At 44.0% G+C, this 15,878-nt stretch overlaps 1 protein-coding gene across 1 annotated transcript; it reads left to right on the top strand.

Moving 5' to 3' along the window:
* Positions 1-2,641: 2,641 nt before the first annotated feature.
* Positions 2,642-15,544, top strand: LOC121580222 (tropomyosin alpha-1 chain; the record flags this gene model as incomplete). The annotated part of the gene is given in 10 exon segments (XM_045220699.1): positions 2,642-2,825; positions 2,827-2,856; positions 3,442-3,567; positions 5,600-5,733; positions 10,130-10,247; positions 10,506-10,576; positions 10,858-10,933; positions 11,145-11,169; positions 11,172-11,208; positions 15,464-15,544. Coding segments are annotated over 10 exon segments (782 nt in total), but the record flags the coding sequence as incomplete, so codon positions are not given.
* Between the last annotated feature and the right edge of the window lie 334 nt (positions 15,545-15,878).

The raw sequence follows: 15,878 nt of genomic DNA on the forward strand, positions 1-15,878 counted from the left end.
TTGGATTTGACCCAAACATAACATTTTGTATTCAGGACAAAAAGTTAATTGCTTTGCCACATTTTTTGCAGTATTACTTTAGTGCCTTGTTGCAAACAGATGCATTTTTTGGAATATATTTATTCTGTACAGGCTCCCTTATTTTCACTCTATCATTTAGGTTAGTATTTTGGAGTAACTACAATGTTGTTGATCCATCCTCAGTTTTCTCTGTAACTGTTTTAAAGTCACCATTGGTAAAATCCCTGAGCGGTTTCCTTCCTCTCCGGCAACTGAGTTAGGAAGGACGCCTGTATCTTTGTAGTGATGGGGTGTATTGTTACACCATCCAATTAATAACTTCACCATGCTCAAAGAGATGTTCAATGTCTGCTTTTTTTTTTATTACCAATAGGTGCCCTCCTTTGCGAGGCATTGAACAATCTCCCTGGTCTTTGTTGTTGAATCTGTGTTTGAAATTCACTGCTTGACTGAGGGACCTTACAGATAATTGTATGTGTGGGGTACAGAGATGAGGAAGTCATTCATAAATCATGTTAAACACTATTATTGCACACAGAGGTTCCTCGATGAACCCCACCTCCTATGGGGTTCTTCTAAGTACCTTTTGGGGGTATTTTTCAGTGCCAAGAACCTTAAGGTTCTTCAAAGAACTTTGAGGATCTTAGAATAACCCTTGTTGAACCCCTAATTTTTTAGAGTGTAGGATTAGGAGCTATGTACAGTATGTAACAGGTGCAACTTGTGCAAACAAGATGCTCCTAAAAATACCCCTCAAGAAAACATGGGAGGAACAGAGAGGACAAGAAGAAGAGGTTGTTTGAGTAGATGTCGCTGGGTCAACCCAGAAGGATATGGGGATATAAAGACTTCATTATTTGTGTTGTTGTTCTGTTCTCCTTTATGGGGTATAGGCTTACAAGAGCAGTACCTCTCACACACATGATATCACCTAAAGTTTAAATCAACGTTCTGTACGAATGAGTACTGTAAAGTAAAATGGACTGTAAATGTCAGTACTATACATTATTTTTTCATTATCTTCCCCATAAAAATGTATCCTAGAAATGATTTAGGTAAAAGTAAAGTTGAGGGTATAAGTTCATACCATGCAGCCAATCACAGTGTGTTTGGAGAGGTATCTGGTTCTTCCTCTACTGTTCAAGTGTGACAGCTGTGACTGACTCCCCTAGACCAGTGAACTGTCACAGAGGAAGACGGGGATTGCTGAAATGCCAAAGCACTCTTATCTTTCCCTGCGGCCAATTTGAAAGAACTCCAAGGCACTTATGAGCTACAGAGGAGTCGAGACAAGCTGGATGATATGCCACTGTTGAATACAAGGCTATCTGATGCCCCTCTTCAGATTGTGAACAATGTCTTGAGGGATTTGTTGACATGCTCCTCCCTACTGTGTTGTATCTGTCAGGGTGCTGTGTATAGGTGTGGTGTAGAATCAGGCGCAGGCAGCAGAGGGTAAGTCCAACAAGACTTTACTGAGCACAAAAATAATCCAAAACAGCCCGGAGGCAAAAAGACGCACAACGGCGTAAATGCAAGCGCACACACAGGTGCGTAAATCTCTCCTAACACAACAAGGAGGAAGCTACGGAAAATAGCGTACCGACACGGGTAGCGCAACCACGACACGAACAATCACACACAACACTAACCTAACAACAAGGAAACTAAATAGGGTGCTAAATGAGACCTAACACAAAACAGGTGTGACTAACAGACAAAACCAAACAAACAAGAAACATAGAGCGGTGGCAGCTAGAACTCCGGAGACGACGACCGGCGAAACCTGCCCGAACAAGGAGGAGGAGCCGCCTCGGCCGAAACCGTGACAGTATCACTGACAGAACACTTCAGTACAAATAATATGACACCCCTCCCAGGGACAATCTCTTTTCACAGGGGCTTAAACACTCAGACTATATTTGTCTGCTTTACTGCTTTAATAACTGCATTATTAATAACTTTAACTTTAATAACAGCTTATTTTGTCTCTGGAGATCAGAGTTACATGACCCCATCTCTCAGGTGTTATGGTTCATAGTGGAGACACGATTCATAATCAAGAGTGGTGGTGAATGAATAAACTAAGTGTGGGCCTTGGCGACGCAATTATTTTAAACATGAATTTGGTTGGAGGAATGGTAACATAAAAACGATTACTATGCCATGATTTATTCCTATAAAAATTACTCTCTCAAGCCTTATTTGAACTGCTGTCTTGAGCAAATGTAAGTAATCCTTCCAGAATTAAATGAGCAATTCCAGTCAAAGATCATGTTTTTGTTGTCCACCTTCACTTCCTTGTGCTTAAACTGACCCCAACTCCCCAAACTGCCTTCCCTGGCTGTAGCCTACCTCTCAGAACAGTGTTTGAAACAGGAACAGACGTCTTGGAGGGGGTGCCACCTTCTCGCCCATAACCCATATATAGTCTTATCAACGGTAAAATGTATTGGATCAACGAATCGCCGAGGAGAGCCATAAAAAAGACAGGACCCCCGGAAGAGAGCAGCTGGCGTCGTTTCCCCAAAAAGCATTTGGTATCCATGGGGATCCAGTAACTCCTCTGCTATAGCACATATTTGACAAGTTACGGTCGGCTCGAGCTTGCACTACAGCTTCCAAGTTCAGTGTGGTTCAGACGCGCGGAGCTTCTCAGGGTTTTACTCAAAGTTTGTTTTTTTGTCAGTTGGTGAGGCCAACCCAACAACACAGCAGCCATGGACGCCATCAAGAAGAAGATGCAGATGCTTAAGCTAGACAAGGAGAATGCCTTGGACAGAGCTGAGGGAGCTGAGGGAGACAAAAAAGGCAGCGGAGGACAAGAGCAAACAGGTCGGCATCCATAGAGAAATCGTGTTCTGTCTTATTGCGCACGGGTGCCATTGGCACTGTGCGTCAAATGTTTGGGCACGGAGTGCTTTGGAGCGTTCTCTCTCTCTCGATATTGATTAAATTAAGTCTCAGAGGATGAAGAGTATGAGGATCAGTATTGATTGTTGTATTTAATCGTATTGGGAATATATTTGTTTTTGCGGCGTGACAATGTTTTATTCTTGGACTCCAGGAAGGTTTAGAAAACGTTTATTGTTTGGTCGATTAATATCACCGCGTTATGCGTGATATAGCCTTAGATTATATATTTTTTACCATAAAACATGAATAGCGTAGTCTATTGATTAACGTATGCCACTCTAGTGTTGTGAGTGGATTGAATAAATGAAATGTAAATACTTGTCCAAAGACTAAGACGATATCTTGAAGCATTTGTAAGTGTTTGCCTTTTTTCCATAACTCTTGGCTTTTGTTTTCTTCCCTTTTTTGTCTGTTTCTGGCTGTGCGTTCGCGCTCCTGTGTGTGCTTCTTTGCTGCTCATGGCACACCCCAATTGAACTGATGATATTCTCCACCAACTATCAGCTTGAGGATGACCTGGTAGCGCTGCAGAAGAAGCTGAAGGGAACAGAGGATGAGTTGGACAAGTACTCTGAGTCTCTTAAGGATGCCCAGGAGAAACTTGAACTCGCTGAGAAGAAAGCCACAGATGTAAGTTTGAAGAGGCGCGTTGGCATAAACCTGTCCGAAGTGTTAGTGGGCGTCAGGGGGGCCACAAACAATCTGCTAACATTGAACCTCAACATACATATACATATAAGTTAAGATTATTTTATTATTTCAGTTCGGAATAGCCTACATAATTGTTTATGGTTAATACCTGCGTCTTCATTAAGCTAAACCATAGGCCTGCCATCCGCAATATTCCACGTGTTCATGGAAACCAAATAAGACTGAGTAGACCAACTGTAGGCCTAACAAATGTGCCTTGTGTGCCACCCTCCTCGAAGATCCAAGCAGAAGGTTAAATTTAGCTGTGTGCTTTATATGGCCAAGTTACAGCTGACAGGTTTAGGCAGTGCAACATGTGCACCCCGCAACCTGTTGGGTTAAAATGGGGGCCCGTTTAGAATTTCAGTTAAAAGTTTGGTGGAAGTTTTTGAATATTTTAAATAGCTTTAACTTAGATTTATAGGTGTCATACATTATATATTCACTCGTCAAATGAAAACGTTTACTTCTCCTTTTATTGAGAATGTTGTAGGGGACGCCAATAAATAAACATTTGTTCTTATAGGAAACATGCATCTAGATATTTTTATTGTGTCAGTTTAGAAAGAACTCCAAATGATGATGATAGTAATTATAGTAAAAAAATATTTATACAAAATTGTACAAATAAATAAATACTTTAAGTAGCCTATACTGTAGGTCTATCAATATTATGAATTGGGATAATCATGTTACTTTTGGCACCATGTATGAGATATCTTTCAAAATAAAATGAATGTCTTTAAAGACATTTTAAATGTTTATTTTAAAACGTTTATTATGGGTTAAATTCCCCCTCAATAATAAATTAACAAGATGCGCAATCACAGCACCACTAGCATGAGCCTGTAAGGGGGGAGGGGCATTATAGGCTAATGGCCAATAAGTCATCATGACATAGTCATATTATCTCACTACGATACAATAAATAAAAACCTATTTAACAGAAGATTTCGGGATATTTTGAGACATTTTTGCGCAATGTGTGAAATGTGTTACTTCCGGTGTCATTTAGCGCACGTCCCAGCCTCCCCAGTAGCTGTAGAAAAAAAACACAGGGAGGGAGCAGATTTTCGCATCCCGGCATCGTTGCGCGTTTCTGGCCCGAGAACCGTTAGAAAAAGGCGTAGGCAATAGAAAATAGGCAGTAAACAAGCGAAATGGCCGGGCTAACGTCGCTGGAAGCTGTAAAAAGGAAAATAAAAACACTACAAGAGCAGGCAGACGGTGCAGAAGAGTCGGCAGAGAGGCTGAAGAAGGAACTGGGTCTGGAGAGGGATGCGAGGGATTCCGTAAGCCCTAGCTAATAATTTAAGACAATTCGTCTGCAGTATGCCTGACGACATTATTAGTACACATTTGATCAACACGCTTGGTAGAACGATAGACAGAATATGGATGTTTTTACAGTGCAAAAAATATATAAGTTTTGTCTGTCATGTGATACGCGTAAAAGGATGAAGAAATGGGAAAGTGAGAAATGATTTAATGGTAAAACGTGCCAGGCAGGCTCCAAAATAAACACATTAGCCAAGGCTGCTGCAGTTTCAGCATGCTCCAGTCTAGTCGATCATACACTATCATCCTATGCCTCCTGTAGCTACATCTATTTACACAGTAGGCATCTTATTATGTTTATATTGGTCAGTGCCTTTCCAAACATACCAATCAGGCCTATATAAAATGTATAGTTTATAAAATCTTGTTTATATAATGTTATATATAATGCTGGAGTTTAGGATGGAATTACAGCATGGTCTGGGCCCTTATCCCTTTCCCTCACATTTAAATCTTAGTCCCCTATAGTGTTAAGAAACCCCCCACAGAGGTGTCCAAAAGTGACCCCCAACCTCCTCCATTACACTACACATCTCTCCAGATACTGTATCTGGTGTGCATTATGTAAGAAAGTGTGACTGTTTGAGTGTGCAACAGGTTGACATTGTGGTTTCTCCATGTTGTGCTCTCTTAGGCTGAGGCTGATGTAGCTTCCCTGAACAGACGTATCCAGCTGGTTGAGGAGGAGTTGGATCGTGCTCAAGAGCGTCTGGCCACAGCTCTGACGAAGCTGGAGGAGGCTGAGAAGGCTGCTGATGAGAGCGAGAGGTGGGCAGCAGCACTCAGAAACTCAGACTCTGTATCATACAGTACACTCTTAGAAGAAAAGGTGCTATCTAGAACCAAAAAGGGTTATTCGGCTGTCCCCATAGGAGAACCCTTTGAAGAACCCCTTTTGGATTCCAAGTAGAACACTTTCCACAGAGGGATCTACATGGAACCCAAAATAGTTCTACATGGAACCAAAAAGGGTTTTACCTGGAACCAAAAAGGGCTCTCCTATGGGGACAGCCGCAGAACCCTTTTGGAACATTTATTTCTAAGAGTGTAGACACAGACATCATCAGACCCGTCAGTCTCAGTCTCAAACACAGTCATCAACACCAAACCCATATAGATGACATGCAGACATCAATCCACATGACCACAGTAATATCATTCCACTCTTAAAATTGTTCAGTTACGATCCTCCACTAAACCTACCACCTTATCAACCTCAGCTAGAGTTGTTCGAACCTTTATGTCTGAATTCGCAATCTCAGATCCTTGGAGAATGGTTAATCCAGCTGGGAAAGCATACTCTTTTTTCTCATCGGTTCACCACACTTTTACGCGCATAGACTACTTCCTTGTTGATGACCGGCTCCTCCACTCCATATCTTCATGTTCATATAACCCAATTGTTGTATCTGACCACGCCCCTGTTACTATGGAAGTAGCTTTTCAAAATGTAGACAATCAGCGACCGCCTTGGCGACTAAAAACTCAACTGCTCAGTAATGAACACTTTGTCAATTTTGTTTTGAGTCAAATCGACTTTTTCATGATTACAAATAGAACCCCAAACATCTCTGCGTCTACTCTCTGGGAAACTTTGAAAGCTTATATCAGAGGGTGAAATTATCTCCTACACCGCACATGAGAACAAATTGAAAAGGAATAGGTTATCTATGTTAACACGCTGTATTGCCCAATTAGATGACATTTATGCCGTTTCACCATCCCCGGATATTTATAAGGAACGTTTAACTCTGCAAGCAGAATTTGACACACTACTAACAGACCAGGTTACTGAAATGCTTGTCAAGTCTAGGAGCACTTACTATGAACAAGGAGATAAAGCCAGTAAATTATTAGCTCACAAGTTACGTCAACTATCATCATCATCTCAGATTACAAAAATTCGTACATCATCTGGGATATCATTAGATCCTGGGGGGATCAATGAGGAGTTCAAGAGATTTTACCAGTCTCTATATACCTCTGAAAGTAAAGCGGATACACTGGAAATGGATGATTTCTTCCACTCACTTTCTGTGCCTTCGGTCGGCCGGGATTTGGTTAAAAATTAGAGCAGCCGATCACTGTTGAAGAACTGTCTAACGCTGTCAAATCCCTTCAATCTGGGAGAAGCCCAGGGCCTGATGGCTACCCGACAGAGTTTTATAAAAAGTTTATCACCAAAATAGCCCCTATTCTAATTGAAATGTACAATGATGCATTTGTAAATGGTGCTCTCCCACATACTCTCACTCAAGCAACCATTTGTGTTATTCTTAAAAAAACAAAGACCCTCTTGACTGTGCATCATACCGTCCAATTAGCTTGCTAAATGTGGACTATAAAATTCTAGCCAAAATTCTGGCAACGCGGCTAGAAACAGTCCTCCCATCAATTATCTCTCCGGATCAAACAGGGATTTATAAAAAATAGACACTCATTCTTCAATCTCCGAAGATTATTTAATATTATATACAACCTTCTATCGACAATACCTCTGAAGCCATTATATCCCTGGACGCGGAGAAAGCGTTTGATCGGGTGGAATGGAAATACCTTTTTACACTCTAAATAAATTTGGCTTTGGCTCCAAATTCATGACCTGGATAAAACTTCTGTACTCATCCCCCAAGCCTCTGTCAGGACTAATAACACTCAATCAGATCGCTTCCCTTTGCAAAGATCGACACGTCAGGGTTGCCCTTTAAGTCCCTTACTGTTTGCCCTCGCCATAGAGCCACTTGCAATAGCACTTCGCTCCAACCCCTCATCAAAGGCATAGTCAGATACGGACACGAACACAAACTGTCTTTATATGCAGATGATTTATTAATATACACATCCAATCTTTCTGTCTCTGTCCCTGCTGCCCTTGCCACTTTCGCATCCTTCGGTCACTTATCAGGGTATAAACTAAATCTCAGTAAAAGTGAATTGATGCCACTTAACATGGCTGCAAAAAATCCCCTTTACATAACTTGCCATTTAAAATAGTTTACAGTAGTTTTATTTATCTCGGGGGTACATGTCACAATTAGGTTTGAAAACCTTTTTCAAGCCAACTTTGCTCCTCTCTTAACCCGTACTAAGGACGATTTGGAACGGTGGTCTTTGCTACACCTCTCCTTAGTTGCTAGAATTAACTCTATTAAAATGAATACTCTCCCTAAATTCTTATACCTCTATCAGTGCCTTCCAATATTTCTACCCAATACATTTTTCAAAAAGATCGACGGCCTAATTCTACCCTTTATATGGGACAAAAAAGCCTCCTAGGATGCGAAAACAGCTCTTGCAGAGGCCCAAACCAGACGGCGGTCTAGCTCTACCAGATTTCAGATTCTATTATTGGGCCGCTAACCTTAGGATCATTCAGTACTGGTTGCAGAGCAGAGTGATATTCCCACCCCCAACTTGGCTGGAGATGGAGGCTGCCTCGTCTACACCGGCATCATTGTCTTCCTCGCTCACTCCTCTATTACAGGCCCTTACTCCTCCTTCACCAATAATATATGTGTCAAAACAACATTGAAGATTTGGAATCAATTTAGACGCCACTTTGGGTTTCAAACAACCTCTTCCTTGGCTCCGGTAGCCTCAAACCCAGCTTTTCCCCCATCTATGATTGATGGTGCTTTCTCAACATGGTCTAATCTCGGTATTAAAAGATTCAGAGACCTGTATACTAACAATACATTTAGTACGTTCCAACAATTATCAGCTAAATTTGGTCTCCCCAGACATCATTTTTTTAGGTTCTTACAAGTCCGGAGTTATGTCCGCAGCATAGATCCAGGATTCTCAACCTTTCTGGTGGAACACAGTTCGACACATTTCTCACCCCACTTCCTAATCAGAAAGGCACATTGTCAATAATCTATAGACAAATTTGCTCACTACAAGCCATCTCATTAAACAATATCAAATCCTCTTGGGAGGAGGAACTGGGTGAGGAAATATCTGATGAACTATGGGAAGGGGCACTCAAAAGGGTACATAGCTCTTCTATTTTAGCTCGACACGACCTCATCCAATGCAAACTCATTCATAGGGCCCACTGGACCAAAGCAAGACTATCAAAAATTTACAAGGATGTGAACCCTAATTGTGTTCGATGTAACCAGTCCCCTGCTAATCATGTGCACATGTTTTGGTGCTGCCCATCTCTTGTTGGTTTCTGGAAAGACATCTTCAACACACTCTCAGAATTAAGCGCTGCACAGATCGAGCCAGACCCTCTCATTGCATTATTTGGAGTTTCCTTACCCACAATACAATTGACCAAAATGAATAAGGATGTATTGCCTCTGTCACGTTGTTAGCGAGACGATTAATTTTACTTAGATGGAAATCCTCTGCAGCCCTTCTCATGCTCTTTGGATTAAATCTATTTTGAATTGCATAAAGTTGAGAAAATAAAAACAGACACTCAATGGGTCTGTAGACAAATTCTATGCAAAGTGGGCTCCCTTCTTTTCTTATGTTAAAAGAATACATTTCCCTGCAGTTCCAGAGTGATGTATATTTATATATTGGTGATGTAAGAAGCCTGGTATGTGCATATACGACATCTCGGATGTTAAGGACGGTAATAACTGTGCTAGCTGACCTATAACAACTGGATCAAAACAGATATTTTTCCTTTTTTTTTTTTTTTTTCTTTTTTTAAAATCTTATTTATGTATTTAATGTCTATTTTTTCTTTCATGTATGTCTCTCTATGTTTTGCTGTATCGTTGTCTTCAAATTGGTGTTCCATATTCATACCAAATAACTTTCAAGTGCAATTATTTACTAAATGCTGGTACTGAAAATTCAATAAACAAAGTATAAAAAAATAAATAAAAAAATGGTTCAGTTAATGATGCGTTATAAAGATTCTGTATAATTTCCGACAGTAGTTTTAGAGTGCTCCCGAGCCAAAACAGGTCCTTGAAAATTGTGCACAATTGTGTACAACGACATCCATTTCATATGATATGTTGCATCCTGCAAACAAAAAAAAACATCTGCAATTCGTTATGATATAGTATGTTATGAATTCCAATTCGTACAATATGTGACAAATTTGTAGGTGCTTAAGATCCCGTTCAATCTCTTCAGACAACTTGCAATGTCCTCCTATTCCTGACATATGTTCCCCCCTGTCTGTTCCGTCCTCCAGAGGCATGAAGGTAATTGAAAACAGGGCATCGAAGGATGAAGAGAAGATGGAGCTACAGGAGATCCAGCTGAAGGAGGCCAAGCACATCGCTGAGGAGGCTGACAGGAAATACGAGGAGGTGAGTTTCCTTACATTCCTTAGGCTGCTACTTTATTATATTGGCTACTTCTGAGGTCCTCGTGTGTGTGTGTGTGTGTGTGTGTGTGTGTGTGTGTGTGTGTGTGTGTGTGTGTGTGTGTGTGTGTGCATGAGAGCGTGCGTGTGTGGGAAACTGACAGCATATAGACCTGTACATAAAACTAAACATAGAACATTTTGATTGCTTGGTGCACCAATGTGGTATACTGATGTGTTGTCCTATTATGGGTGAAAACAGGTCGCCCGTAAGCTGGTCATCATTGAGAGTGATCTGGAACGTACAGAGGAGCGCGCTGAGCTGTCAGAAGGGTAAGAACTTTGGAACCAGCCACAAAATACAGCACAATTTACTGCTTTGGAGACAATACTTCTTTGGAGACAATACTGCTTTGGAGACAATACTGCTTTGGAGACAATACTGCTTTGGAGACAATACTGCTTTGGAGACAATACTGCTTTGGAGACAACCTACTGTTACTCTTTATTACTACGCTTATTACCCTGTTATAACTCCTGTTCTCCCTCCCGTCGGTCCTCCTCTGGCATTTGTTCCTCTCCCTCTGTTCCTTCAACCATACCTAAAACACCAGCAAATGCTCTGAGCTAGAGGAAGAGTTGAAGACAGTCACAAACAACCTGAAGTCTCTTGAGGCTCAGGCAGAGAAGGTAGGTGTCTGTTTAGACAGGTGTATGTCTTCTCAGGTTGTTGCAGTCAGGGGTTATAATCCCCATTGCCTGCTAGTATAGCCATAGAGATAAAGTGAGGTAACTCTATTGAGTAGGCCCACTCATTTCTGCCTGTTATCCATTGAACCAGTTAATGTCGGTAGTGTTGTGATGATGGCTCTCTGACCTGCGCTCCACTATGTCACTACAGTACTCACAGAAGGAGGACAAGTACGAGGAGAGATCAAGGTTCTCACAGACAAACTAAAGGGGAGGTGAGTTCCCTTTCTTGAGCGTAGCATATTAGCCCCTGTTTCCTATTCACTTTACCAAGTGGGACATTAGCGTTAGCATGTTAGCCACTGGATCTTCGATAAAGTAAGACCATAGAAAGGGTGGAGGACACCAGACATTGTATTATATATCTATATCTATGTTGGAACATATGTTTTGGTGTGATGAGGATGGGAGACATTCATCACATCTTGTCTGCCTCTTGTGCTACAGGCTGAGACCCGGCTGAGTTCGCTGAGAGGTCCGGTGGCCAAGCTTAGAGAAGACCATTGATGATCTGGAGGGTATGGACCTTTTTTATTTCATATATTGTGAAGCATTTTCTATGTGGAAAATCTGAGGTGTTGTATAGTAAAACAGAACATATGTGACAGACCGGCTCGATTCGGGTCTTATGTAGCAAAATTTGAAATAGTGTTTTTACATTGGATAAATCGTGGTGAATCAGGCCTCCTGAGTGGCGCAGAGCGGTCTAAGGCGTTGCAGTGCTTCGCGGCGTCACTACAGATCCGGGTTCGATACCGGGCTGTGTCGCAGCCGGCCGCAACCGGGAGAACCCATGAGGTGACGCACAATTGGCCCAGCGTCGTCCGGGTTAGGGGAGGGTTTGGCCGGCCAGGATGTCCTTATCCCATCGCACTCTAGCAACTACTATGGCGGACCGGGCACATGCACGCTGACACGGTTGTCAGTTGTACAGTGTTTCCTCCGACACATTGGTCTAAGGCTGTTAGGCCTACTGCTGATAGGTAGCTCTCTCTGCTCTCTCCCTCCCCTCTGTCTGTCCTTGATTGCAGGAGTGAAGTCTGGTGTGCGGGAGTCAGGGTTCCAGCTGCTGCTCATTCACCATATCACCTCAGCCTTTAAGACCCGGTCAAACTTACCACTCATCGTCAGATCATAGTCAAGACGACCATATATTTGGAACCTGACTCCTGCCTCCGCTTCACTCCTGCCACCACCATCCTGCTCTCCATTACCGGACCTCTCTTTTGGACTCACCACGGACACTAGGACACGGTACACACCTGCCCTGATCTGGATCTGTTACCCTCCCTGTACCTGGACTTGCTCTTCCCATATATTTGGAAACCTGGACTTTGAACATTGTAAATAAACCTGTTAAAACTTCTCTGGCTTGGTGTACTTGTCTGCATTTGGGTTCTTATCCAGTTAAATCCATAACAGTATGATCTGACCAACATGAACCCAGCAGACAGTAGCTCGGATACCACCCCAGAGTGCACTCAAATTTGGCTGCCATAGCCAATCAGGGCATTTTTACTTGGCCAACATGATACCCTGTTTAAAACGATTGCTGAGGACAGTCAGGTGCTGCTAATCAGGTTCAATTACTCTCCAATCAAGTATCTGCCCTTACTACCCCTTCAGCCCAGATCAGAGAGCCTTTTGTTCCTGCTCCAGAGCGCTATGACGGGAACATGGGAACCTGTGGCGATTTTTGACTCAATGCTCGTTAGTGTTTGAACAACAGCCCCTCACCTACGCCTCAGAAAGAGCCCGTGTGCCTACCTTATCAACTCTACTAAGCGGTTCCGCTCGTGCCTGGGGGATCCGCGGTCTGGGAGAGTCAGTGGGACATTTGCAACGCTTTACGTTGCCTTCACCACGGAGATGAGGAAGGGTTTTTGACCACCCCGTACCGAGGCAAGGAGGCTGCGAACGGCTGTTTTCTCTTCGGCAGGGGCTCGTAGTGTGGCGGAGATGGCAGTGGAGTTTCGGACTTTAGCAGCAGTGAGTGGTTGGAATGACGAGGCATTACAAGGAGTGTTCATCAATGCTTTGTCTGAGACCTTAAAAGATGAATTGGTGTCATATGATGAATCGCCTACGCTGGATAATCTTATTTCACTCACTATCAGGTTGGATAATCGGATTCGGGAGCGCCGCCGGGAGAGGAGTGTTAGTTCCAAGCAACCTGTCTGTCATCAACAAACTCCTCCCTGCATCGTCCCTACGGAGAGAGCCGTGTCTTCCCGAGTCGATACGAGGAGCACTGAACCCCGAAGCCATGGAGGTGGGTCGGGCGGTTGTCCTCAGAGGAGCGTGCACGTCGTATTCAGGCTCGGTCTGCCTGTATTGTGAGAGAAGCTGGTCATTTCGTTTCCTTCCTGCCCAGTTCGTCCGGGAAAAGGGCCGGCTCATCATTAAGTGGGGAGAAGTTTTGGTGAGCCGAGCAGCGGGATTCTTCCTCTTCTCCCCGCATTCTGCTCCAGGCATCCCTCCAGTGGCAGTCCCAGAATTTCTCTGTTAGTGCGCTGATTGACTCTGGTGCCGACGAAAGCTTTTTGGATAGAGAGTGGGCTCAACAAATGGATTTGGAGACTGTTCCTATGGACTGTCCGCTTCGCAGGCTAAGGGTCTAAATGGACAATTGTTGACCCGCATTACCCATCAGACTGTTCCTGTTTGTCTTAGAGTGTCGGGAAATCATCAGGAGAACATTCAATTCCATATTATCGACTGCCCACAGACTCCCCTGGTCCTTGGTATCCCTGGCTCATAAAACACAATCCACACATTGATTGGGTGACAGGTAGCATTGTTTCATGGAGCACATTTTGTCATGTGAATTGTTTGTGTTCTGCTCAGACTCCTGCCAGTACTGTGCCTCAACCTCCACTGGAGTCCATGGATCTTTCTGCTGTTCCTGACGTGTATCATGACCTGGCATCCGTTTTCTGCAAACACAGAGCTACTTCTCTTCCTCTCACCGGCCTTACGACTGCGCCATTGGCCTCCAGCCAGGAGCCCCGCTCCCCAGCAGTCGCCTGTACAATCTCTCCCGGCCGGAGACGGAGGCTATGAGAAAACTACATTCGGGACTCCTTGGCGGCAGGTATTATACGTCCTTCCTCTCGTCACCTGTAGGACGGGATTCTTTTTTTGTCGCTAAGAAGGATAAGACCCTCAGACCCTGTATTGATTAACGTGGACTTAACAACATCACCATTAAGAACAAGTATTCTCTGCCTTTGATTAATTCTGCTTTTCCTCCTTCATGGTGCTACCATCTTTACGAAACTGGATCTACGAAATGCGTATCACCTGGTGCGCATTCGTAAATGGGTGATGAATGGAAGACTGCCTTCAACACACCCTTGGGACATTTTGAGTATCGGGTTATGCCTTTTTGGGTTGTCTAATGCCCTGCTGTTTTTCAGGCACCTAGTCAATGATGTCCTTCGGGACATGTTGAATCGGTTTGTTTTTGTCTATCTGGATGATATCTTGATTTTCTCAGAGTCCTCCCAGGAACATGAACTGCATGTGCGCCAGGTGTTGCAAAGGTTGTTGGAGAACAAACTGTTTGTGAAGATGGAGAAATGTGAATTTCATGTGTCAAAGGAGACCTCTTTTTGGGTTACATCATAGCTCAGGGGAGCTACGGATGGACCCAGCTAAGATCTCCTGCTGTCACGGTTACTGGCCAGCTCCCTCTACCCGGCAAACAACTTCAACCGATTCCTGGGGTTTGCCGAACTTCTCAAGGAGGTTCATCGAGGACACAGCCGCATTGCGGCGCCACTCATCGCTCTCACCTCCATCTCACGACCGTTCGCATTGGAATGAAGGGGTCGAATCAGGTTAAGAACTGAAACATCGCTTCGCCTCGGCTCCCATTCTGAGTGCAGCCGGACCCCGACCGCCAGTTTGTCGTGGAGGTGGATGCATCCGACACTGGGGTAGGTGCAGTGTTGTCACAACGTTTCTCCTGAAGATAACAAACCGCATCCCTGTGCTTTTCTCTCAAGGAAACTTTCTCAGGCAGAGAGGAATTATGATGTTGGAAATCGTGAACTGCTCGCCGTTAAGCTGGCTGTCTCGAGGGGGAGTGGCGACATTGGTTGGAGGGGGCGGAACAACTCCTTCATCGTTTGGATCGGATCATAAGAATCTGGCTTACCTCCAGTCAATGCGAAGCAGCTCAACCCCTGGTCAAGCCAGGTGGGCACTATTTTTTGGGAGATTCAATTTTTCTCTGTCTTACCGTCCTGGGTCACGCAACGTCACTGAGCCTTCTGTCGTGTTCATCTCGGGCTGTTGATACTGTGCTGTAACCCTGAAACCCATTTTGCCTCCTACCTGCAGTATTGCAGTCATCACATGTGACATCGAGGGGGATTGTTGGACAGGCTCAACATCACATCAAGCTGACCCTGGGAGGGGTCCTCCTAACTGGATGTTTGTCCCTGAGTCTGCTCTCGCTCCCAGGTGGGACTCAGTGGGCTCACTCGTCTCCTTACCTGTCACCCTGGAGTTTGCGGACCTCTTGACTTTGTGCGGGAAGTTCTGGTGGGCCACGATGGAAGCGGACACTCGAGCCTTCATTGCAAGCTTTGTACGGTATGTGCACGAAGTGAAAACTCCACCCAGGCCAGCGCTGGTCATCTACGACCTCTACCTATACCCCAGCCGGCCCTGGTCGCGATATCGCTATGGATTTTGTCACTGGACTTCCCCCTCATCTGGTAAGACTGTCATTCTTACGGTGATTGATCGTTTTTCTAAGTTCGCTTCATTTTTGGCCCTACCTAAACTGCCCACTGCCAGAGATTTGGGCTGGATATTTTTGGTGGAACATGTGTTCCGCTTCTCATGGTCTACCCACGGATATTGTCTCTGACAG

This window comes from Coregonus clupeaformis, unplaced genomic scaffold (genome assembly GCF_020615455.1).
Source record: "Coregonus clupeaformis isolate EN_2021a unplaced genomic scaffold, ASM2061545v1 scaf5063, whole genome shotgun sequence".
Taxonomy (NCBI): Eukaryota; Metazoa; Chordata; class Actinopteri; order Salmoniformes; family Salmonidae; genus Coregonus; species Coregonus clupeaformis.